Source organism: Xiphophorus maculatus, chromosome 8 (genome assembly GCF_002775205.1).
Source record: "Xiphophorus maculatus strain JP 163 A chromosome 8, X_maculatus-5.0-male, whole genome shotgun sequence".
Lineage (NCBI taxonomy): Eukaryota > Metazoa > Chordata > Actinopteri > Cyprinodontiformes > Poeciliidae > Xiphophorus > Xiphophorus maculatus.
The window spans coordinates 16268227-16295818 of record NC_036450.1 but is presented as its reverse complement, the minus strand read 5'-3'; the positions used below and the strand labels follow the sequence as shown (position 1 = coordinate 16295818).

Genomic DNA, 27592 nt, shown 5'->3' with positions numbered 1-27592 from the left:
TGTTTGTTTTAATTGCATAGTGAAATCCTTTTTATTGCAGCTTGAGCAGTAAAAGAAGGGACTTTATCTTGAAGTTCCATCACCATGGGGGGAATTAATCAATTGCTTCAATTCCTGCCAGCTTGATTTAGACATTATTGGTACACTGATTTGAGACCAGCATAGACAGACTTTCAAATTATTTGATGACAAGAAAACAGGTGTTTATGGGTTTCACCTTAAGGATAGGTGACTGGTTCTGCGACAAGGATTTGCCACTCAGGATCTAGTATCCTAATCCTAATACTGCCATCAAGAGAATGAACTACCATAATCTCATCACATAAGTTGTGTGCTTGTTGAAAAAAGTAGGGCATTTGTCACACTCTGTTCCAGATGCACCCCAGAAGACCTGGGGTGGTCTTCCCCAGAGAGAACATCTACCTTCTGACTTAGAGAACTACATGAGCTTTTTTATTTATTTTTTTTGTTTGTTTGTTTTTTGAAAACGATGCTCATCTAAGGTTTTTTATGAATGTCAGAAAAATGTGCACTAGCAAACAAAAGAAGTAGCAAAAGTCCATGACTGTGTGCAGACGTGACTGTAGAAACATCATGTAAACTCCAAGACGACTCTGGTTCAGACTTGCAATAGAGGTAATATTTGTGTTGTACTGTAATAACAATAGTATCTGCCAACCATTATTTTATTCCTTTTCAGTTCTTTTTGCAATAATCTATACAGTGAAATTAAATGGTCTTTTTGAATGCAGTATCATTATGCTTAAATACATCTGGAATGTGGAACACAAATACTTGAATAATGAATAGTATATGTGAACTGTAACAAAGGCAACACCATCCCACCAGTCACGTTGGCAACAGACAGACGATGATCAGAATGTACAGAGGAGGCAGAGTCCATCAGAAAGCACAGATCTATAAACACAGAGAACAGGGCCTTTTCTCCTTCACTATTGATTTGGTATGTCGGTGAAACCTGCTTTGGAGTGCAAACGTCCAATCAGTCGAAAAGGAAAAATAAATAAAGAAAACCTATTGGTCAATAAAAATGTTTCAGACATTTTCTGTCTGCAAATAAGTTAGTTGAAGGCAGATCTACCACTAGTTTAGATGTGTTTTAAGATTTAAATGATAAAAACTACAATTCTAACTAAATTCTATAATAGTATTCACTATTGTTCATGCTGGCAACTTGTACTGAAATATATTGGCTTTCTTTTATAAAATACATCTACAATGAATATTAATTTTAGACCCGAGGCCAGTTTAGATACCAGCAATTATGTCAAATTAACATGGGAGAAGGACCATCTGGCTTGTTATTAGCTAACAGTTCAAAAGGCAGCCTGTGCTGTTTTGTGGGCATTTTTGTTCACTATAATGCATGGGTAACCTTATGAGCACAGTTAATACTGGACAATATGTTGGGGTTGTTTGTAGCAACATGTGGTAGCCTAGTAACCAAACAAGTGGGGTCAAAACAATTAGGTCTTTCTGCTAAACTGGTCTGACTAAAGACCTGCTTTTAGCTGTGTAACATAATACAATAGAAAATATAATATAATATAATATAATATAATATAATATAATGTATGATGATACTGGTTTAACCAGTCAATTCATCAGTACAAGTTTGTATGTCTTTTATTGGTTTTAAGTATTAGCGGTTGATCTGAAGAATAAAAATAAGCCAGCTTAATATAAAAACTTTTGTGGTCAACTTTGGATAGCCAAGTTTCTGAAGTATACACTGCAAATGAAATGTTGAGTGACAGATGGTAGAACTAAATAATGATGGAAAGAAAGCCTACTTGTTGACTATAATGCTTACCTTGTCATGCAATATGACAGGGCCCACCCGTTTCTACTCCACTCCTGTACGATGGTGTGCAAGATTTGTCAAATATTTTCTTATTGTAATAATTTAGAGCTGATTAGTGTAATCATAATCAACCATAAAAACGTACGCTTGTTTGGACAAAAATATCTGGGGCTACACATATTTACAGAACAATTTCAACAGTACAGTTGCTACATAAGAAGTGTAAAAATCAAAGCAACTCCAAAGTGATTTCAGCATGTTATTTTCAAAAATGGGCAGAGTCTTATTTAAAAAATGTCCAAAAAATCAGCACTGTCCCTTTTGAAGTGGTTATTTTGTTGTATATTCTATTAAAATTTATACATGGATTGCCATTGTCTTCAATAAATTTGAATATTATTGTAAAATGAATTTATATTTACATTTTACTAAGTGAAAAACATTAAATACATTACATGGATTTCATTCGAGCCAATGTTTTCAAGCCTTTATTTTTGTAAAGTTTGATGATGTTCGACTTACAACTAAGAACACAACCCTTAAAATTGAAATATTACCTCATAGTAATAAAAAACTATTTGAATACAAAAATGTGCATATTTAGATGACGGTTGTATATTACGAGGTCAGTCAAAATTTTGTTTAATGTACAAGTGAAGTCACCAAGTTTCAATCCCAAACAAAATAAAGGTTAAAGATGAGTCAAAATGCTAATGTTGAATTGCATGATTCAAATATAATTCCTACATAGCAAAATCTGAATAATGTATTGTAAAATAAAATGACTGCCAGGTTTAGATGACTAATTGTGTCTTTATTTGACTACTAATGAGGCAGTAGACAACTATGTGAACATCAGGACAGACAGCGGGGTATGCAACAATCAGTCTTTGATGACATCAGGCAACTGTGCCGACTCTCATAATAATTGTCCTCATTTACAAGCACTATATTTTTTATCAAAAAGATATGCAAACAGTTATCTGTTTGCTGTTGGTATCCAACAGGTTTAGCATACCGTGCAAGCTGCAGCAATTAAAATGATGAAAACTCGTTATATAACATTTTCAAGTTCTTATATAAAAATTGATGACTAAGGAGTACTTATTTTATTATTGAATGAAATTATATAATGACCAGTAATGTCCAGAGTGCTAAGTTTGAGATGTGATTTCAGCAGAAGTGGACTGCTATCTAAAAATTCTGTCCTCCCTATAACATCCTGCTGTCCTCCTATAAATGGACTGACTTGATGACTGACTCTGTGCACATTAGCAACCTTAATGAATCAAGTATTTCAGACTTAAAATGTTTCCTACAGACTACTCACATTATATAATAATTATATTACTATGAAAGGAAACAAATAATATTTTTCACTTTGATTGCGTCCTTCTCTGTTCTGTTTTTTTTAATGCACACAAACTTGCATATACTCAGACAAACAAGCAGCTTTCAAACTGGCCTGGGGTTACTGTGTAAAGAGAAAGGACAGGATACATGTGGGGTGAGAAAGAGACTTTCACTGTTTGGTGAAAGTCTCTTTCACTAAACAGAAAAATAAATAAATCACAGAACTCCTTTGACACAATGGTCATATTGATATACAATATACTGCTTTAAATATTGTATTTCAACTCTTATTAAAGAAAAGTCCAAACACATTTTTCTGTTAATTTTGGCACATTTTTATTGTATGTAGAAAGATGCAGCTTCTCCTGCTGTGAACAATACCATCCCTTGCTGATAGAAATAAATGACATATGGTTGTTGTCTCTGTGCGGCTGAACTTGAATGCTTCAAGCTAGGACTCCAGCGGGTCGGGTCATTTAGGAATGAAATAAGATACTCAATGAAGTGTTGTAATGGAAAGAAAATGTCAATTTTACGACTGAGTGTTTTTCTGCAGGAATGTATGATGATGCCGGAAAAAGTATGATGAGGAATTAACTGGGCTGTTTGTCCACGGGAGCCTGCTTGCTTTCATGACCATGTCAGCATGTATGTGAGTGTGCGGCTGACTGTGTATGGTTGTTTCCATTCATGCATGATGTGTGATAGTAAATAAGTGTGCTTTCCCCATGAGTGGAGGATATGCTTGCTGCAACCACCACAAGGTCACCTATTCATACAGTCACACTGGGCAGATTTACACTAGCAATCAATATGCATACTTCCTGATGATGCTGCAGTGCTGTGGATGGTAGTGGTGTGCCAACCACAGCCAATGATCTTATCTCTTATTTCATGCTCCAGTCTAGTGAATCTCATGCAAGGTTAAATATGTAACATGTATGCAGTATGACCCAGATTTCTAAAAAAAAAAAAACAGTTACAAAGTTTGAAGCATTTTATTTGTAATTTTATGTACTAAGAAAATCTAAATATATTTAATGTGCAGTGCTGCTTTAGCTTTAAAACTTGAATGTACCACAGTTGTAATTAGACATTTTTTTTGTAACAATTAACTTTGTAAAAAATCTGATTTACATAAAATTTATCCTCATTACCTCTACGTCCCTACAGCGCCACCTCCTTGTGAGACTGGCAGGAACACCGGCGCCAAATGCACTATTTCTGAATTATTGAAGAGAAAAAATGTCCTCAGAGGTTTTCCACGACCAGGATAGGAGAACTACTGAAGAGCAAGCCTTTTCATTTTCTATGTTGCCATAAATAGCAAGTCATTAAGAAAATGGCAGGTGACGGGCAGATTAGGAGAGGCACAGCAGAGGAGATGTGTAATGGAGACAGTTGAACCTCATGGTATTCGTCCCAGTCCCTCTCATCTATCTCATTGCCTTCATTCCTTCTCTTTGTTATTGTACAATAACAAATCAGTTTGTTTTTTATCCTTATGGGTCTTTCAAGTATAATTACAACTTAGACACAAAGCGTCATGTGAGGCTTGGTTTCAGAGAACACATCTTGTGAAGGATATTTTTAAAAACACAAGTAAGAAGATACCACTTCCATGACAAGCACATGGGTACTTGCAAAAATAATGAGTTTTTTTGCATGCTGCTGTAATTAGTTTGGTTTGTTTGTCTTTGCACACTGAACATTCAGTACATATTCAACCAAGGGTAAGGGTAATGTCCAATAAAATAAGTTAGAAAAATTCTTTCTCTCACTCCTATATGTTCGTGTGTAGGGTGCACGTACGTAAACTGCACACCTACACTCAAATATATATATAGCAAAGGTCTATGCTTGTTTCCTTACCGTGTTAGAACAATGTAATTTTATATCTATGCCGCACTACATCAAATCATTTATTCTGCTCTGTGTTCATGCCTCATTAGGCGGCCATTGCATTCACATTTCACCTTCTGAGTTTACATCTCAACATTTAAATCCTAAAGAGAGTTGTAATTGAACTTTTAATAGAGGCTATGTCTCTTAGCATGTTTTTGTGAAATGTAGCAGAAGATGTAATGTAGAAATCATGTGCTATTCGTTACTTCTTATATGGATAAACAGATTTGGTCAATCAGGCTAATTTCTCCTAAAGTATAATATGTTCATTTTTGCTGTAACTTTCTGATGTTTAGAATTTATGCATTGTGAGATGTAGGGATGCAACTGGTAATTGGGCTAGAGGTCAAATTGATTAACTAGTGCACCAGAAACAATGGCCCATATGGGATACATAGTCATAGATGTAAGCAAAGTAATCTATTTTCTCTTTCCCATTCAAATATAGACACTAAGTGCCCAGAGGGTTTATTTGAATTTTTTTTTTGTTCTATGACTGAAAAGTTTACATAAATGAAGAAAGTTTTCTAACATTGTGGGCTTTTGGGAAAAAGACAGTTGAATATATTGAAGAAAACTTTAGATCTCATGTGCATTATCTCTTATTTACCCAGTTAGATGGTAGTCCTGATGGCAGATGACAATTAAAGGGAACGTTCCAGAACTGTGATTTTTGACTGTGTGCTGTGATACATTCCCAGCCTGGTGGGATTCCACTGTTGTGTTCTGCTCAATAATCCAAATCCTTTAAGTCCCACTCGGCCCACTTCAATCCTTTGATTGCTCCTTTTATTTTTATTGCGTTTAACTCCATTTTCATAATCTGATGCACTGCACAGCGTGTGCTAGGGAAGGAAAAGACAAGTGCCACACACTGTTCTCCTACGGTCATTCAGATTACAACCACTAGTCTTTAATCCGTAAAGATGGCTTTGTCTGTGCTTAATTTAAAATGAAAATTCTCAAAGAAATTTCTCTGTAGATGCTGTTCACTGAGTGAACTTCACTCTGTAGTGTAGGACTGTATGTAACTAATAATAAAATGCATTAGCTAGTTATTCCACTCTCCTGCATACCTGATATGAGTTAACTTAACTAGTTTATTTGTTCTCACATATAAATCCTTTTATACTTTTCCAGCCATTTGTTGCCTCTGTTCCAACTATTATGAGACTTAAAAGAAACATCAAATCTGAAATGATAGTTTCATTAATAAAATTGTAAAGTTTCACAGTTCAAACATTAGTTATATTTTCTAGGATTTGTTATGAAAAAAAATTGCTCTTGTGATTTGAAAATATTTTGTTCTTCCTTTCATTCAACTTTAGATAATGCCCAACGTTTCAGGAATTCAAGTACTACTTAAAGTCAAACTTAGAAGTGGAATTTTAAAAAAATGAGACAACTAAATTAAGTCAGATTTGAAGGAATCTGAAAATCATTTCCAAAACAAAGACAGAGCCAGTGCAGAGACTTTGGAGTTGCAGTGATGTGAATCCTTTTGCTGGTCTCTATAAGTGTTCAGACAATATAATTTTAGAGTAACTATAGCAGAGAAGATCAGGAAGCAGAACATTGCAGCAATATTCTTTGCAAATAATCAAACCAAAAGCTTCTGTAAGAAACAGTCAGACTTTGATGTCATTCTTCATCTTATCTATATTTCATTTGCACCAGACAACACTTATTTGTTTTAAGAATATTTTAGCCACATGCTATCGGTTTTCATTAAAGATTCAGCTTTTATTTTTTTATCCAGCATGACAGTAAATATTATATTGCAATAATGCAGCTATCCTTACCAGTCCAAGTTTAGTGGTGTATCCTTTACCCTGCATTTAGTTATTCTTTGTAAATCACAAATGATCGAGTGAAATGTTGAGTTTCTTTATTTCTGCTGTTTCATGTGGAAAAAGATAAGAAAAAAAATGGTGAAGGATTTATTCAAGTCCAAATGGATTGAATACTATAATTATATATTACTCCGAGCGAGTTTTAGCCCTGTCTGTCAACTGTATCCACACCTCCTCATCAATCCCTCCTCCTGATCGCCTGATGCCAAGGGTAAGATATACATCTGTCTAATTTCTTGCTTGTCAGCCCACCATCTGGTACAGTATCAGCAATAAAGGCAGAAAAAATGGCATCCCACTTCAGCTTCTCTCTCTCACTCTCTCTTACTTTTTTCTTTTCTCTCCCTCTCTTCTCCCTCCCTCCCTGTCTCTTGCTTTTCCCTCTCTCACACACACACAGAGTGTAGAGCTGCTTACTAAAGTTACTGAGGTCAAATGTTGTGATGATGGTGAAGATAAAGTTGGTTTTTCTGGTCTATTTTGATGGATGTTATAAAAAATAAAGGAATCCCCAAATGACTGCAACTCAGCCATCAACACTTTTAAATAATAAATAGCTGTATATTTCTGACGTTTCTAAAAGTATTGGCAAGTTATTATTAACCGTTATACTAGTTATTCTAGTGTTTTATGTAAAGGCAAACATAATAAAGCACTGTCATAATTGAAAAAAAAATTACAATAATTTACTATATTATTGTGCTATAACACAAGCATTACATTCAATAACAGATCAAACATCAGTCACGTTTCTACTTCAGTCTGACTGTATGAGTTCATGTCTAGGGCAGTGCAGTTTTGTGCTGCTTATCTATGAGTAGCACATAAGATATGTTTCGTCACATATTTTCATACCCTTATAAAGGAAAATGGGAGCTTGGCTTGTGATGTATCGAGTTTAATCACCTTAATGCAGGATTTTGTGCATCACAAGGGACTGACTTTCCCAAAATTAATTTCTGATACATATGATGTTTCTTGATGTTTGTTATTGTTTTTACTTTCTTTGAAAAGTGACCTTAATTTTTTACAAAATATGATTCTTATTACAACACAAAGATATTATTCTGATTCAGAATTTGTGTCAGTAATACATTTATTTTTCTGGGTCTACTGTTATCTCTCCCTGTCTATTTTCTCAAGTATTTATTTTTTTTTAATTAATTTTCAGAATTTTGTCAGTCTAAAAAATGGATACCATTCATGCACAAATCACTAATGCTACATATTGGCAGTTTTTTGTAGTTTTATTGGTTGTTATCCTGCCCTGTTTTTTTTTTGCGTTTCTGGCCACAGCGACCAATATCAGATTTGTGCCATCTGAATTAAGAATGTTATGTGTAAATCAGCTGTTACTTAAATTCGCAATTGAGACTTCTTTTTAGAAATGAGTAGGTGAAGGCATTAAGAGTGGTTTAAAAAATCCCTTTGGTTGTAGAAGCTTTAAACTATATGGTAAAACTGCACAATCAAAGCTCTTTTGTGTGCAGGCCATGGGGTACAAATTTACTTGTATGAATGTAGTGTAATTAGCATGTATGAAAGGCTCTCTAAAAGAAAAAAGCATCTAATAACTGTTATGTTATTCGCTGACGGCAGTAATAAAAAGCTGACATTGTTAATGGCTGGGTAGTCTTGTGATCGTTTCTTTTTTTGACTTGAAATACATTGCTGCAACATAGAGGGAAGTGAGAAAAATGCTACATAACCTGATGACAGCATGTCTGCTGAAGATGAAAGCGTTTCTACTCATTGGGTGTAATATATAGGCAGACACTTACACCTACATTTCCTTGTAATGTGGCTTTCATTAAACTCCTAATTCTCTTGCAGGTGACAGAGACACGGACAGGGCCGCTGGGATGCAGCAGCTATGACAATTTGGACTCAGTTAGCTCGATCCTCCTGCAGAGCCCTGAGAGCAAGCTTCATCTGCAAGGTAAACAAATCAAATACATCCCCATGCTTTCCAAGGATGTTGGACATAAGAGGGCAGGAGCCTGTTAAAATTAAAGGAGATCTATGGTTACACATGACGTATGAAAATGGTTTGTGGTTGTTGAAGAATTGAATGCCAATGCACTTTTTAATTGGCACTGGGTTTGGAATAGATTTGCTCCCGAATCCCCTCTGGGGGATTGCAGTACAATTTTCTGGTTATAGATGTCTGTTCGTGTTCTAATGTGATTGTGTTCCTAAGTCTTCCTTAAAGCGCTGATCAAAGACAGGCCCAAGTACCAAACAGTTTGTTCGTTTCAGAACTGAAATTCCATATATAGGTGTGGTGTATGCAATCAGTGTAAAACATTGCCTGTCCTATTAATTCCGAACCACATTCTGATTTGTAGGAGTTTATCCAATGAGCATATTATGTAAGTCACTGTCAAAGATGGTCTACGTTGGAAAGTAAAAAAATCGCATTCGGCTCACCGACTGTAGCAAAATTTAAGCAGCGACTTTTACTCATTAGTATGTTCTTCTCAAAAAATTTTAAAGGGGCAGTATAATGTAATTTTGCATAGTGCCATATTTTAGAATAATCAAGTGATGATGATGATGTAAAGTTCAAAAAGCTGATTTTTACGTCACACTGTCCCTTTTAACACTGACACAATCAGAACAGAAATCACAAGAAAAACAATCACATGCAGTGACAGGCACTTAGAGGGAAAGGAATGACAGATTTTAACAGCAATGATTGATCTATTTGTGTAGTTAAGTTTACATACATATTAACACCAGTTCTAGAATCACAGAGACTTCTCTTTAATCCACACGCCTCCTAGTTTTACTCCAATGCGGTTTGTCAAAAAGCACTTTTAGGTCCTTGAGTGCCTCTTATTCTAAGCACTCAATTTTTTTTTTAGTTTTTTTTTTTCATAAAAATTGAAAAAAAAGAGAAAAAGCTTTATTGTCCAGCGTCAAATCTATTAGCATTATACGTTGAAGAATTTTTGGCACCCAGCTGACAGATGACAGAGTAAGGAAAGCTTTTTTTTTTACTCTGTGATAATACCCGTAACAGAAAGGAAAAGCTTTATGAGTTGGTTTCCAGCTAAGGATTTTCTACTTGAGCCAAAATCTGCTTGTTACCGAGGTGCAAGGATGAACGATAAGAGATTTCCTTAAAATGCGTTTTTAAGAGCAATTATTCCTGTCATTAATTACAAACACAGCTGATGGTGTAACTTGCTGAACGATAATAGTGCTCTTCAAAGTAATACACTTCACACCACCGATGAAGAGGTATATAAACACTGAAGAGCTTTTAAGGTTTTTGCTGCCAAATAGATTTCTAATTACTTCTAGTCATTAAAATCACCGTACAGTTCTCACTTTGGCATTAAGGTAGATATAAGTGCTGGTCTTCATTTTATCTCTTTGTGAGGCATATCCTCTGATTAAACTGCTATGTCTACGTTATGATTTGAAGCTATACATTTAGCACTGGTTATTGTTGTGGCTGGAATTGTTACTTTTAGTTGTTTTTTCCACTATTGGTTCTATAATTAAATACATGAATAAAGTGAATTAATTGGAGCAGCTTAGAAGCACAGTTGCAGTTTCCAATGTAACTGGTATACTAAGACAGGCTTTTTTGATTATGTATACATTTTGTTTTTAGGAGCAATATTTTTGTCTGATGGTCTTAAGCTACATTCAGTGACATACAATCACAGCACTACAAATAATCAAAGACTGATAAATGTTTAGATATTTGTTACTGTTTTATCAATATTACAACAAATACCACACAATATTGTAATAAAATTTTATTTCCATTTCTAATTCTAGTTTGCCCCTTTATGTAACATCATGAATTCAAAACTAGATTGTGGAAAAAAAGTGACCTCAACTGTGTCAGACATGAACACTCTTTGTGGTGATAAATATAATGAATTTTGACATTTCTATCAAAAGCTCTACAATTCACCAGGATAACTAATGAGATAACATGTGCATGTTCTCTACAAATAAAAAGAGAGTTAGGATTTAATGTAAGCAAAATGTTTTAGATGGATTGTTTCAGGAAGAAATAATAGCTTTGCTAGTTCACAAATATTTTTAAACATCTAGAGTATTTGTTTTGCACTTTTAGATTTTTAAGTGAATGTCAGGATGTGTGTTCTTTTGTTGAGCTATATTTTAAAAACAACTAAGATAATAGGTCACTTTAGCTTCTCCTATCACCTGAATCAATACAACATTTATTCAGTAGACCAAACAAGTGCCTTCTTTTATATCGCACAAAGCATTCTTGAAAACATTGGGTCCGATGTTACAATTACAGAGACTATTTTCACTGCCTCCACTTAAACTGATGAATAGCTGAGAAGAAATTGGCTCAAGATAAAAAAAATCAATTGTTCCATTTAAGAGCTACACTGACAGGCTGGTGTTTGAATGTTTTGCACAGAACAAAGTAAACTTTAAAAAAATTTGCAAATAAGATAATACTTAAAAATTTGGAACTACCTCTGGACTTCACAGTGCTCCCTTCTTGACTACATTTCATTCATACAAAAACACTAACAGGTTTATTGTGGCCCCTGACTGGTCTTTATAACCAATGCCAAGAAATAACAGCTTTGACAGCATTGTCCTCTTTGACTACAGAGCATAAATGGACTTTATAGACTTTCCCTTGAGAGAGACCGAAATGGCTGGACCCTGTGCTACTCTAATAAGCTCTAGCAGCTCTCAGCACTTCTAATGAACACCCGCCATGTGTCTCATTTACAAATGCCTATTGACCTTTTACCAGACAATTAGCTAAAATGCTAACTTTTGGCATTTAAACTGCAGGGAGGAGTCACATCTGGCCAGTGTGGATGATCACAGATCACCAGCAGCAGTTTCTAATGTGAAATTGTGTTTTTATATGGATGACTAAATGTGTCATATTTGGTAAATATGACACATTTGGCAAATATGTAGTAGTAGTAGTAGTAAAAAAAACAGTAATGATAAGAAGACGAAAACATGGAGAAAGATTAAGAAGCATTCAATGAATATACCTGAATTTATAGGACCAAAATTCTGATGTTCTATTTTATGATATTTATTATTAATATTTGCACTTATTATAAAAATAGTTCACTTCATATAGTGAAAATTTATTTGTGACCTACCAAATACATACATTTGTTTCAACTTGTGGTTTGGCATATTAAATCAAATCGGTCATGCATGAACATGAACTCTTAAAACTAACAGCTTCTAATACTTCTATTTCAATATTAAATACCTGCCTTTTAATTTCTATAGAGACTCTGTCTGCACCTTTGAGGATTTACATATTTTCTGATTATACAAAAAAATTATTTAACTAGTATTTAGGGCCACTCATGGCTTATGTATAGAATTGATCATACCCAAATGATGTGGGACAAATTTAAAATTCAGACAGCAGTCTTCAGCTACTTTTTATTCCAATAAAATATATATTTTAACTAATCTACTTGAAACATGTTACCTTTTTAAATTTCTGAAAAGATACAATCAAGCTGTAAAATTGCTACCTTGTTCTCTGACCTTTATACGCTCATCTAGCCACATTCATTCTTTAACAGATTTGTGTGGATTTATGATAGTTATTGTAATTTTAAAAAGCGGTTTTGCACTGCAGAACGAAATGTTCAAGTTTGTCCCACCCCACCCTAAAAAGTTCACCAGAAAGCATCACAGTATGAGTTTTGTTATGAGTGTTGCTGACATATGCAGTAAAAGGCTACTGAAATTTGGAGGTTAGAATAAATAATGAAATTAAATTACTTTATTATTCATAACCAATCTCCTTGTTTTATTCATAACCATTCTGGTCTTTAAAAATATGCTTGTTTGACCTCATTGTTCAGGTAAACAGTAAGAAAAAAAATTTAATAGTCTCCTTTTGCAGTCAACTTTATGAAACAGCTATTGAAGAATAATATTTAGTTTATGCAGTTTTCTTTTTCTGCTTGAGGAATCCTCGAGGCACGGTTAGTCACTAATAAGTTCCATTGTGACTGATCATTATATTTCTTTCCTTTCTTCTCTATTCTCTTGTTTTTGTTTTATTTGCTTCTCTTCTCCTACCATTTAGGTCTATGACAACCAGAGTGATACCTTGCTACCCTGTTTGAGGAGAGTTTCTGATTCTTTTCACCCTGATGTAGGCTTTTGCCTCCAGCACTTTGCTAAGAAATGAGACTATGAGATTCATAGATGCTTTTCAGACCAAGTTTGACAAAGTTTCCTGACTGATTTAAGATTTTTAAGCCTTCTACCCAGCAGTCGAGCTCCTCCGTTAACACTGGTGAGAGACTGCAAAAGAGAAAGTGAGAATAGGCTGCGTTCCAACCAGTCAGTTCCTTGATGTATAGACCCACACTTCAACTTAAAGTTGACAGACACAAAAGTATTTTGACCATTTTGGTGTGCTGAATCAGATACTAATGCATTTCTTCTTGTCAATGCTTAGAGCCACACTTTTAATCATAATCACATGAAGTTTCCATGGTGACACTTCTCAGACTATTTTATCTGCTTAAAGCTTTTGCAACAGCATTCTCTGGTTGCTTTAATTTACAGAACTTAATTGTGTTTTTTTTTGTTGTTTTTTGTTTTAGTTTAATACTGATGCTCATTCTTTATGGACTGCAAAAAATGAAAACTTGAAATATAATAAATCTAGTCTTTTTAATTGCTCAGTTATAAGATCTTATTGGTATGTTAAAATCACATGAGTTACAACAAGGATGCACTAATAGAAAATGTCCCTAGATTTGTTCCAGTAATTAAACATTTAATCATGGTGTTTCTCTTAGCTAGTTTGATTTATTATTATTGTCATTATATATTTTTTTTATTATTATAATTTTTGCTGCAGTTTGTTCACCGCCATACCCACATAAGACTCTAGAGCTATAGTGTGAAGTATTTACTAATGCTCACTATGATCAAGCTTTTCTGTCCTCACTGTGATGGAATTTGGTGTGGAAATACCACAGACAGGACTTTGAATTAAAAGGCAAGAAATAAGCAACTTTCTAAATGTAGTTTTCTTTAGATATTTGACTATCCTCTCTCCCACATACACAAGTTTTATGAAAGGAGAATGTGTTTCCTTTGTTCTCACCCCTGTGGTTTTGTTTTTGAGTTGGTGGTACTGTGAGATGCAGATAACACAGTGAATCTGATGCTGCCTAGATATTCTCTTTGCTTTTACATAGATAGATGTAGATGATAAATGTATTCTTTGTTCCGTCCATAGGGGAAATTTGTCTTGGAAATTGTGCCCTAACCAATGTTACCACCATAATTAAATACACTACAACAGTAAAAATACATGCTGAACTCTGACACCACAATAAAAGCAAAAATGCACATACTGCTCAATAAAATCATATATTCCACATTACCGCACTAGATTTAGTTTAGAATGTTGTAGTGGTTTCTGACATCAAGTGAACAACCTAACAACCTAAAATCAGATATTACTCCTTTGTATCATGGCTTTGGTATGTCAAATGTTTGGCAAATATTCCTTGTGCTACTTACCCTCACCCATCCCCCTACTCCCATTTTTTTGTCCTTGACAGCATCACAAACACTGCTGTAAGATTTAGCAGTATTTAATCTATTAATTGTGAAGAATTTATTCATGCTAAGTTCTTGATGTATAAGGTTGAAGAAGAGTCATCGAGTTGAATTTATGAATCCCATTTATTAATTCCAAAATACAGCTGGTCCATTCCTCATGCTACCTTTAGGAGTTAGCAGGACAACATGGCACCCAAGAACAGCTCCTTTGTTAGCCTCTATCTAAGCTATGCTCTAAAGAGGGCATTCCCTAGTGTGTCCTATCCCTTAACCTTAACTTTGAGGGTGTTTCCTAACATGTCATTTAATTTAGCTTTAGCTTTAGCTAAGAGAAATAGAAGGTGTTGAGAATAAATAGTTATGTGTTTTCCTTCTGTCTCTGTTAGCTAGTTGCTAAAGCTAAAAGAAATGACATGTTAGGAAACACCCTCAAAGATTACAGGATAGTAGGACCTAGGTAAGGCCCTCTTTGGGGCGTAACTTAGATGGAGGCTAACAAAGGAGATCTGTTCTTGGGCTCCATTTTGGTCTGTTAGCTCTTAAAGGTAGGAGGTCATAATGGACCAGCTGTATTTTGGTATTAATAAATGGAATTCATGAATTCAACTCACTGACTCTTCTTTGACCTCATGCATCAAGAATTCAGCATGGAGAATGGCTAATTCTCCACAAAGGAAAAACATAGCATTATTTATTCTCAACATAATGCATTAAAGTTTGGAAAATATCCACAGTCCCCATACTTTTGTCATATTAGTCTTATAACCACAAGCTTCCATTTGTTTTACTAGTTTGTTGTTGTTGTTTGTTTTTTGTGAAGGATCAACACAAAGTGGCATATAGTGAAATGGAAAAAATATGATATAGGATTTTCCAAAAAATCTAGCATGCATAGCATTCAACTCTCTTTTTTTCTCTCCTCCCTCAATATCATACAGTGCAGCTTATTGCCTCCAGACAACACATAATTAGTAAGAATCTATATAATTTAATCTAGGTACAAAAGCAGATGTTAGTAAACACTGAGGAAGATAACCGACAGGTCAATTCATAAGGTTTAAAGATTTGAAGAAGTTTGTGGTTTTGAACATCTCACAAAGTACTGTGCAATCCATCACCTCGAAAAGGAAACAGTACACCAGAATGGCAAACACTCCAAGACCTAACCGTCCACCTAAGCTGATCTGCTGGGGAGGGGAAGCATTAATCAGAGAGGCTAGCTGAGCAGTGAAGAGGCTTGTGGAAAATCTGGAGGAACTGCAAAGTTCAACAGCTCAGGCAGGAGAATCTTTTTTTTTTCTTTCTTTTTCGTGGAGTCATGTACTCCACAAATCTTTCCTTTATGAAAGAGTGAAAAGAAGGAAGCCATTACTGAAAGAAAGCCATAAAAAAGTCCCAATTTAAAGGTTACCACAAACCATATGGGAGACACAGAATGCATGTGTAAGAAAATGCTTTGGTCAAATGGGGGCAAAATGTTGTGCAGAGGAAACCCAGCACTGCAAATTACCAGGAACAAACAGCCCCCATGGTGATACATGATGATGGCCGTAAAATGTCTTGGAGAGGATTTTTTTTTTCTCAAGAACGGAGAAGTTCACATTTTATAAGACTGATTGAAATAAATACAGGGCAATAAGAAGAAACCTATTAGAGTCTAAGACTTGTAATCAGGGTTTATCTCTTGTCAGAACACTGACCCCAAACATATGCTTAGCTAAATTGAAAAGTTTTTGATAAAAGCTTATTCATGTATTGAAATAACTCAAACTCCAGACCAAAATCCAACAGAGAAACTGTGGTTAGGCTTGAAGTTTGAAGTTTGCTGTTCAGTAACACACTATCCAATCTGACTTGAGCTTAATGTAGCATTTTCTTTCTATTTCACAATTATGTACCAATTTCCCTTGATGTATTACATCATGAAAAATTACATACAATTACATGCAATTAAAATAACACTGACAAAACGTTACTGTTGCAATATGACCAAATTCAGAACAGTTCAAGGGGTGTGAATACTTTTGTAAGTTCCTGTAAATCCTACTAAGGCATATTTTCACAGTTTGGATGTATGTAATGCCATTTTGGAGTGCATGTCATACTGTTTAAAATTACACTGGTCTTTGATTATTTTGCAAGTCTAAACTTCCCTCACATATATAACTTAAATGGATAGTAAGTAATTTCCCTGAATTAGTCATGTAGATGATTGTATTTGTTTTTTGTTTTTTTTCTGTTGTTGTTCTTTTTTAACATTTTCTAGCTTGTTTATTCTGCTTCATTTGATCCAAATGAAAGATCTGCACAATTTAGCTTTACAGCTGTTGGGAATTAGATAAACTTTTACTCCCCCGTATTAATTTGTTCTTTGTTTGTCCTTTCTTCAGGCTAAAGCTTAGAAACCTGATGATATTGCATTTGGCTGGATTCTCACTTTCAGTCTCCACTGAGACCTACAAGTAAAAATAGCTTATTGAGGACTGGGAATCAGTTGAGAGAGGGTATTAGCACACGGTTAAATGGTCGGGATTTTCATGGGTTTGTAAAACTCTTTATAAAAGCCTATTTTTTAGAGATTAAACACAAAAGGAGTTTCATTTTTATTTTTTCTTGTTACCTGAGGTGTAATTTTGTGGCATCTGTAGGGAAATACGTTTTAGCTGTTACTTGAGGTATTTTATATCAGAATGTTAAAACATATTTATTTACACTTTTTTTCAGAAGTAACAGACCAACTGTGTATTGGAGGTGATGATTTGCAAATTGGTTACATATATTAGCTCCAGCACGGAAAGATAAAAGGCCCCAGAACCTCCACAAGTCATTACCCTGTGAGGACCCTATCACCCTTAGTGTGGCTGTCATAAATTAGCACCAAAACAAAAGCAAACTAATTTGCCTCTTTCAATCTCCAACGCCTGCTTTTCTCTTTTCTCTTTTTCCAGTCTCCTCAAGAGCCTATCTTGGAAGAGCCATGAGCCTATCTTGGAAGATTTATGAATATGTTAGAATAGCCTGAGCCAACAGTTTTCAAAGTGGGAAAGTGAAAATAAATTAACTGGCCCTGACGAGTCATGCAGAGAGTGATGAATTAGATACTCATTGCTATGTTCCTCAATGCATGTCCCTTTTTTCAGAGTGAAAAATGCTGTAAACAGTTTGGGAAAGTAAAACAAACAGACAAATCAATTGGGTGTTTCTGTGATGGACTTGTTGAGGATTTGATGTGCAGACGGGAGTATCAGTAAACAAAAAGCTTTTGGTTAGCAGAGAATTATTTACTGACGACAAAATATTTGATGCAAAACATGAAGAGCAAATATTGGGTGAGGGAAAAAAAATAAACCCAGGCATTTTATCAACGTCCATGTTCTTTCCTAAAGTGTTCTCTTAGAAAGAAAAACTTATTTGAAAGCTTATCAAACAACTAAGCTAAAATGAATTTAGTTGTTTTGTAGATTTTGACACTTTGAAATGACAAGCATTCTGTTTATAGAAACAAGTTCACCTTTAGGCTACATATTTTGTACCTATCCAGGATTTTCAAGATGCACAGCCTCAGCAACATTGTCTTACATTTATAAATGAGATTAACATTAATATATTTTTTTGACTGTCCTGTAAATATACTCACTTCACATAGGGTTTATTTAGTTAGTTAGCTGTTCTTCACACATGATCTTGCAAAGAAATACATTTTAAGAATTTGCTAGTTTTTATGTATTTTGAAAAAAAAAAGATTGCCGAGATGATCAATTTGAAATAAAGTGACCATGATTGGTGACATCAGAAAAATACTCTAAGACCAATTCTAAGTATTGAAATATATTTCCCGGAGGAAGGTTTGATGAAAGTCTGGCACCAAAAAAAATCTGATCTTTAAATCTCTGTTTTCTTTTTTTTTTGTTTTTTTTTTCAATGGTGGATACTATCCTCCTTACATGTGGGAAGCACATAGAGTTTTCAGCACATTATTTTTTAAAATATTTCTCTAATATGATGAAAACCCCTGTACATGAGGACATCTTTAATTTACACTTGGACCAGCTTGATCACATATCACACGTTTTTCCCTCCTCTGTTTGTGATTTCTTCACAATATTTTCCTGTATCTAAAGTAATTTCTTTATTTCCAATTTTTAAATGAGAAATTTAATAATTCTTTTTTTTCATGTCGAGTGGCTTTCATTACCACTTTGAATATCCTGGAGGAATTAAAACTTGTATTTTAAAAGGGTTTCACATTCAGGTTACAATACAGTTTAAACTGCAGTTGCATCTATTTAAGTTAATGTGCAAGACTTTGTTTAGAATTAAGTTCTGTCCATTTTGATCAAAGCGTGAAGATAAACACTAATACTGCTTTTACGAATATGTGATATCTTCTCTGTGATAACTCTGGGCTTTTGATCTGAGATGTGCATAAAGCACACAGTGACACTTTGAGGACAGTTGTGTCTGTTCTAGCTCAAATGGAAATGTCAGAGCCTGTCATATGTCTCTCCTCCCCCCCTCTCTGGGCTTCTTGTAAAACATGTGATTTCTGCAATAGCTCACGGAGGCTGTGGATCTACGTGTGTGCATGTGGGTGCATGGTTTCAGTCTGTGTGCCTATTGTGAGACAAGTACAATAATCTTGCCAGTCGAGGTCTACCGCTACTGCTGTGAGGGGACACATGGCAACACATGACGGAACAGCTTGAACACTGAATGAGCAGCCAAAGGCAATCACATTTCCCACTATACACCAAAGCATTGTTTTTCAATACAGCTAATACTGAGTGAAGCTGCAATTTGTGAATTTAACATTACTTCTTGAAACCTGCATTATTGTTTAGAAGTCCAAAAACGTGATTTGCCACATAGCGGGGCACCACATTTTGTAAAGAGGAATAAAAGTAATCATTCACTTATTTTACTATAACTCAACATGTATATCTTTGTTTTCAGGGTGCAAAATATCAGGTAATGATTCAGCGCCATGGAGGTCTCATTTACCTCTCTACTTCTCCTGCCCTTCACAATCACATTTGTTCCAACATGCAATTTCAGCATTTTGTTTTTATACGGCAAACACAGCAAACCGAATGCCAAGATTATTTCCTAGGTAATTTATGCTCTTACTGTGATTGCTACACCTGCAAGATAAAAATATATAAGCTCAGTTTCATCAAGACAAAAGCTGAAGTATGGTGCAAAAGTTTTAAACCATGCCTAATTTGTTTTAGTTTGCTTCCAAACTGGCAGGCATCTATATCATCTTTTTAAGTGTTCTCCAGTCTAAAGCAGATTTGTCTTTTGGCACCTTTTCAGTTTATTGTTGTCTTGTCTTCGTAACTTACAATGACACTGTATGTTGCTGTATGTGCTTAAACATGAGCAAAAGAAGAATGTGTATCCTACAGTAGGTGAATATTAGCTATATCAGTGTTTTTATCTGCAATAATCTTGGTATTTCACCTTACTGATGTTTTTCGCACAGTTTGTGCCTATTGTTAATAGACACTTAAATTTAAATGGAAAAAAAAAAACATTTGAAAAACTTTTCAGACTTACGGAATTAATGACTGGAATAAAAGCATAAACTGTCTGAGAAAGCACGATTTAGATCTCAAGATTTTCATTTGTTGAATTTTGATGGAATTGATGCCGATGTTGTTGCCACCTATTGACAGGACAAAGCCATTGCTGTGTTTTTGACTGGAATCAAAGAGAACATATAGGTTGAGACATTTTATTTTAATTTTCTTTATTATTTTTTTTCAGAAATACGTTTTTTGGCAATTAAGTTTTAATTCATGCAAAGTAAATTGCTTTGTCTTATTTTTTTATTTATTTGACTAAGAGAATTAGAAAAATTGTGCCTTTGTGATAGACTAATTGTCTAAATGTGCTATTATAAAATTGTTTCTGTTCTTAAGCTTTTTGATTATTTCTTAAGGTACAACTCCAGCACAGCAATACATTAAACATGCCGTATTTAGATGAAACAAAGTCAATAAAAGGAAATTATTGTTGGTCTGAAAAATACCCTCAGACATTTGTCTCAGTCAATGGAAGGTTTGCAGTTTTCTAACTTTTCGAACTGGATGGGTTTTTTTTTTCCATTTTATTGATCTAGAAAATAAACTTAGTCTATTTTCAGCAACAAAAAGACAACTGTCTTCGCAAACCCTCACTGTATTCACCCAAGTTAAATCAGTGGCTGTGCTGTATCACATTTTATTTTTAAGATTGTAGAAATGTGTCATAAAATTGTCATCAAAAGTAATAGTAATAATAATAATCACAAAACGCTTCCATCTACATCAACTATCTTTTCTGGGTGGCCGATTTGTACCATTCTTAAGCTGCAGTCAAGGGCAACACAAAATTATTCCTATGGCTCTGAATGGTAGACTGCACTTAGAACATCTCTAGTTTAGATCAAGCACATATTTATGTTTGCTGTTATTACTGCAACAAAAGGTAAAATCAGAGAGACCGATTAAAAAAAGCAAACTACAAGCCATGCATTTCAGTTTATTTTCTGCATATATATAAAAATAAGATCTACATATATTATGAATGTTCCTTTCACTTTGCATTAATGTTACTTTATTTTTATCACATAAATCACAACTGATTGCAACAAACAAAATGTGAAAACAAGGGTATGAATACTTTTGCAAGATGCTGTGTGCATCTATTTCTGCTGCCCTGCTCCCACAAGGTATACAAGGATTCTATAAAAATTCTAAAACTAAACAGGACATTTTACAAAAAGAAATAAAAAATATTATTCCAACAATAAAACTTCCTGTTCCACAGGGATTTTCAAATAAAACTAATACTAAATTGTGAGTCAACAGTCCTGTTTGACAACACACGCTTCTGCTTACTCGAGTGCTTAGAGCACTTATGATAATCTACGATAATCTACTCTGCACTGACACACCACACATTATCTGTTTGAATGCTAAGTACAGCTCATTCTGAACTTTAAAAAATGCAAACGTATTCTGAGAGCTCAGAACAGCTCCAGTGGAACATGTTATCCTTTGTCTGGCCCAATACACACACCTCACACTCTATACAAAAAAAAAGAAAAGTGGATAAATAGCTTTTTCAGCTGCACTTCTACCTCATACGTAAAGACAAGGAGTCTGTATGTGAAAACTGGCAAACACAGCAACATTTTAAATTATGTTCCCCTTTCACATCAAGGATGTATTATCAACAAGAAAGCCTGTGCAACCGTGAACTTAGGAGTCTCTTTTGTCCAAAGCTTTTTGGAATGGTATTATAGCTGCAACAATAACCTCCTGTGGTAATTTAATGCCCCCATTGAGGTAACGCACTTTATTGCACCAGTGGATTAAGTAATGATTATTTTGTGAAATTGCAGCTACACAATGGTCAATTAATCTTTAATGAAACTGTAACTTATGAGGCGGAGCATGGCATTCCAGTAAGTAGGCAAATGCTTGCCAAAGCAGTTACAAGCCTCAGTTGTGGCCTACACTCCCTATATGTCACTATGTTAAAAAAAAGAAGAAAAAGCACACATGAAAGAGACATAATGAAAAGGCAAAGTCACCATTCGTTTTTAGCATTCATAGAACGTTTGTGGGCCTATATCCATCAAAATATGAGAAGCAAAATCTATCAGCTTATATGCAATATGATTATGTGCCATTTTGCAGCACTATTTATTTAGAGCAAGCTAGGCATCTGTATTGAAGAGAATTATTTGCACTGACAGAGCATGAAGTTGGAGGTTATCAAATAGCAGCAAAGCTGCTGCAATATGTACCTTTCATTTCATCATCTCCTCTTAAATGACGGTAAGTGTAACACCTATACTCCAGTATCTAGTGTTTCCCCCAACACATGCCTGACTCATAATCCAATAAACTAGCTTTATGGTTCAATCATTTTCAATTGTGTCACGTGTTATTGCGCTAACCTAGAAAAGCTTGCTAAGTCACAAGATAAATGTTTTTATATCTGATTGGTTTCTCTCTTTATTTGTAGCCTGTGGGCTCCCATACTTTTGCTCATTTTGACAATGCTCTAACAAATGTTGATAGATTTACTTTTATTACGTGACATCATTTCTGCATAGTAGCAGACAGGGCAACACAGGGCATGAATTTTCTGATATCTGAATGCACACTCAGCAGGAGAAAATGAAGGGGAGAGCAGAAGAGGTGAAGAAACAGGAATGAAGAGTGTGATTGATGGAGTGAATGGAAGCCAAAGGATGATGGGGGGAGTCAGGGGGCACATGGATGTGTGTGGTAGGAGTAACAGTGACTATAATGAAGTAAGACAGTAGAAGATGTGTACAAAGACAGAGTGAGAGGCAAAGATAGACGCAAAGGAAGAGAATGGACAGAAACACGGAGAGCAAAGGAGAGTGAAATACAAGAGATTGCAAGACCAATAGAGTTGAGCTGAATGTCAGACTCTCAAATGGTTTCTTCTTCAATTCTTCAGCACTAATGCACCAATATGAAAAAGACAGTATATGTGTGCATTGGTAGAGCTGGGGTATGCAGTGTAGTTATACAGATAAGGAAATGGGGGAGGGTCTCGTGGTGGGAGTGATCGTGGCGTTGGGGGAGCACTGAGGCAATCGGTGTTATTGTGCAGGCGGCCGCTGGCACCAGCACTGTCAGGGAGCAGCGTTGATCCGTGAACTTGCCATCTGGATTTTCCCACAAATCACATTAAAGTTTCAAGCCCAGGAATACATCAAGCTAAATGAATATTGGATCCAGACAAGCCTGATGGAGAAAAAGCCCTGGGCAACCAAACTCTTTTGTGGTCAGACATGATCTATCCATCCTCTTTACTTGCTCCATCCCTGCTTCCTTCTGTTCCCTTCATCACTGATGGGCAGGGCTTCTGATGAGGTGTGGGGAATAGAAGAGATTATGCAAAAAAGAGGTATGCATTGTAGACTTTTGGTGCAAGGTGTAGGGACTGTGTTTGAATAGCTGCAAGTGGAAGAATTCCTTTGAGTAGTCTGATTTGATCTCATGAACAGATTTAAATAAAGACTGTCTTTATCCAAGCTTGGAGAATAAATACAAAACATTTTTTTTTTTTCCATGAACAACCAAAGCGCACTATGTTACTTCTCTTCAGAGGCTGTCATCATGATGATGACTATTGAAGTGTTCTGTTTCAGATCCAAACCATTACGGCTTTTATCTGTTTCTGAATTACCCACAGTAATGTTCAACGTTTGTTTGTGGGTGAAAATAAGGAGGATTAATTGCTGCATGCAAATGCATAATGAGATACCATTTGACTCTTTGACAACACCCGGAAAATGATTCATGTGTACAATATGAAATTATATGCTTACTTTTCCTTTCATTTTAGCCACATTAAGTTGACTTTGCATAAGTGGATTCCGCCTTTCACCCGAAGGTGAAAATAAATTGTGAGCAGGAGGAATAATGTAATTATTCATCATTCAATAACATGTTGTGTCCTAGTTCCTGGTTGCATATGTTTTGTACTGAAGCACAGTTTGTCTTCAAGGAAAAGCTATTAAGAAAATACGGTCTCGCCAAGATGTTGTTTCATATGAGAAGGAAAAATCTATTTAGTTCTTTTCCAATCCAGTGGCTTGTAGAGTAAGGGATTTATTTTTTCCGGTCTGAACTGAAGTGGAAGCCTGAACTGCAAAATGTCCAAGCTTTAATTCGGTGAGATCCCCAAAGGGATATGGATTGGCTGGGAGTCTAAGAATTATTAAAAGTTTGTCATTGATACTGAAGAATGAATAGCTAGAACTCTGAAACTTTAAATGAATCTTTAAATCACAAATTAGACTATTACAAAAATATCAGCTAAATATGTCAAAGCCAGCATCAGGCTTTCCCATTCCTTGTCACATTATACGTGATTCACCATAAGCGGCTCAAAGAAAAGAGATTAATTATTTGCGTACTTCAGGAAAAATAAAATGGTCAACTGCTTAAAACATAGACATGATCGGAGGGATGGCAAGTACGGGAGTTGTCCCAGGTCTGGGGAAATCAGAACTTCAACCATCAAATTATGCTCAAAATTATTGATTTCAAAACAGGCCAGTTTGTGGAGAAAAGCATAATCCCAATATTTAAATTGCATGAAACAGTTTCTTTTTTATATTACTTCAATAAAACTGAAAAAGTATTTTCTATATAAAGAATGTGGTTGTCCCATCTTAAATTTGTGTAGTTCTGCATGCTAAAAATGTGTTTTATAGGCATAAACATGAATATATAAACAAAATTTTGGGAAGGATTTTCTGCAGTGATGCCTTTGTAGTATTTCTGTTCTTTTGATACAACCTCATTTTTTATGTTACCTATGTTGGTATTTATGTTACGACATATAAAAATTACACCAATTTTTATGAGGTGTAAAATTCCCTATGTCCTGCTTTGTCAGGATGGGGTACATTACTTCTGTAGGGCCCTTGTGGTTCAGTTGGGTATTTACAGTGATTATTCTTACGGGTCACCAGAAGACCTGGTAAGGACCTCAGATCTTTTAAACCCTGACTACCAAACTAACTTTTTTCCTGTGTATAAATGCTGCTATCCTTTGTAGAAAATTTTGCTTACACATTACCATATAACACAAAATATTAACATGACCTGATTACATATTATTTATTTATTTATTTATTTATTTCTGATTTATTCTTTTTTCTTTACTATTTAAATACAACAAAATGTTTACATATAATTTCACAATAAATACAAACAAAAGAATAAATACAAACAGAACATTTGTATTTATTCTCAAATGTTCTGTTTCAAAGAAACAGAAATTATTTTCGGTTTCTTTGAGTTAAACAAAGATTATTGTTTTCTCAATCATGTATCTAGTATATTGTTGGGGAAAAAAAAGAAAGAAGAATGGATGTTGTAGGCATTTTTCAAGCAAAACTTTGCTTTTTTGTTTCAGGCCTTCAGGTCATATTCCCAGAATACCTGCAGGAGAAATTTGTCCAGTCAGCTCTGAGCTACATCATGTGCAACGGAGAGGGTGAATATGTGTGCCACAACAACCAGTGCATCTGTCAGTGTGCTGATGACTATCCCCAGTGCAACTGTCCCATCACTGACATCCAGATCATGGAAAACACCCTGCTGGTGATGTCTGAGTCCTGGGCAGCCTCTTATAAAGATTTTGAAAACTCTGGTAAGCTGAAAACTTCTACAAAATAGTTTAACCTGACTCACCTCTGTGACTATCAAAAGACTTGAAGTCTGTTTGTTATTCCTTTTACAGGCATTTTTATTTTTTTATTTTTGTGAGATCTTTTTAAGTATGAAAAAAAACCCATGCACATAAGATGCAAAAGATGCAGAAAAAGGGTTATCCTGTAGAGGCTTCTGTTTTCAACAAAAAGTGATGGAAATACATGTCAAATGTGGACATTGTAAAAAGAATGTAAATATTAGCTTTAAGAGTATAGCTGCTCCAAGGCACCACTTATGTCTAACTCTGTTTGATTAATAAGTTAAATATCATTGTGAATTGAAGGGGTTCCTAGTGTAAACTCTTTGAGACACATATACACATACGTATATGTTAATGTTCAACAAAGTGACATGAATGAGGACAGCAAAGATAAAAGATGTAGAGTTTTAGAAATTAATTTGCATTGCATTGTAGCAACATTTATTACATTTCTGAGAATCAATAGTCAGTTGTTTCAACACTGCCTCTATAGGGATATGTTCTTTAGGTTCAGAAATAAGATGATCTCACACTGGACATGACACATCCATTGCTTGGTAATCCTATCACAAGGCAAGAGCTTTGACTGTGTAAATTCCCTGGCTGTGAGGAAAGCTGCGGCTGCTGCTCTGGCTAACTGTGTGGTCTGAGGCTCACTAATATACTAGCAGTTGCTTGGGATAAAGCTGGTGTGATATTATTTTGTGGTATATGAAAGTATATATTGCTCTTTGGCAACTAATCTTTAAAAAACAAAAAATCAATCAATAACGTTGACAACAATATTCACATTTCTGTTTAGGCTTTAAATGTCTCAATGATTTTAAAAGGGAATTATTAGATATGACAGACATCCCACCATTGCTTCACAGGAGTAGCCCAGTTTCTCCAGTGACAACACGTTCGTTGTGCATACTGTGCCAGTTCACAGTGCATGCTAAATTGCTGCATGCTGTTAGTATTAGTTGAATTGTCTCTCCCGTTATTACAAAAAGACACGCACTGCATTCACACTCACACGTTGCGTTATGGTTATAACAGTAATCACAGCTAAGGTCTGTCTCAGTTTGTGAGATGCTCATGAGAAGAGCAATGAAACTAGTTAACTACTGCAAAGCATGCAACAGACAGACAGACAATCTTTTGATTGTAGAGGGGATTGTAGAAAGTACTAAGAGATTTGAAACGATTTCTATTTTTTGAAAAACAAACATTTGTAAATATGATTTTTTTTTTCCTACTAAATAAATATACTCAAAAACTGGTATCCTCTAAAATTTTCAGGGTGATATTTTTCTACTCTAATATGAGCTTTTTTGAAGGCTTTATCTACACCTTTGCCAGAGGTGCCAGCAAACTGGTGGCTGCCACTATAAAGTGGCATCTGGCTGGTTAAAAAACTTTCAGTTCAAATATTTGTAGCTGATGTGAGCAAACGTTGATATAAAACGAGGGAAAAGTTAAATTATGAGTTCTAATCTTTCGACAAGGTGTGCTGGGTGGGTTCAGATAAGAACCACCATGTGAACTATTTGGTTGCTGTGTAAAGGAAAATGATACTTGAATTCTTTGAAGCTTGTATAAAAGGGTTTGCATATCTGCCACTGGGGCACAATATGATAATGTAGCTTCTTTTTTTCATGTTGACAGAGTTCTGAATGCTAGGTGCTGGTGTTGCTCAGATTTGTTCAGGAAGGAATTAAAGAAGGTTTATGTCATCTCTCTGAAAGCTGGGTGGAGGTTTGTGGCAAGTTCAAAACAGGAGGAGGAGATGGATCCTGGCTCCTTTGAAGAAAAAGGGAAATCTGAGTTCTGACATGCCAGGGAGGAAGGT

General features: G+C 35.1%; 1 protein-coding gene across 1 annotated transcript in view; it reads left to right on the top strand.

The window, feature by feature from the left end:
• The window catches only part of brinp1 (BMP/retinoic acid inducible neural specific 1), a 119942-nt gene that overhangs the window by 80867 nt on the left and 11483 nt on the right, over positions 1-27592 (top strand). Inside the window, exons 5-6 of the mRNA XM_005810052.2 lie at positions 8770-8875; positions 25480-25716. Of these exons, the coding sequence (XP_005810109.1) occupies positions 8770-8875; positions 25480-25716 (343 nt within the window). The remainder of the gene's footprint in view (positions 1-8769; positions 8876-25479; positions 25717-27592) is intronic.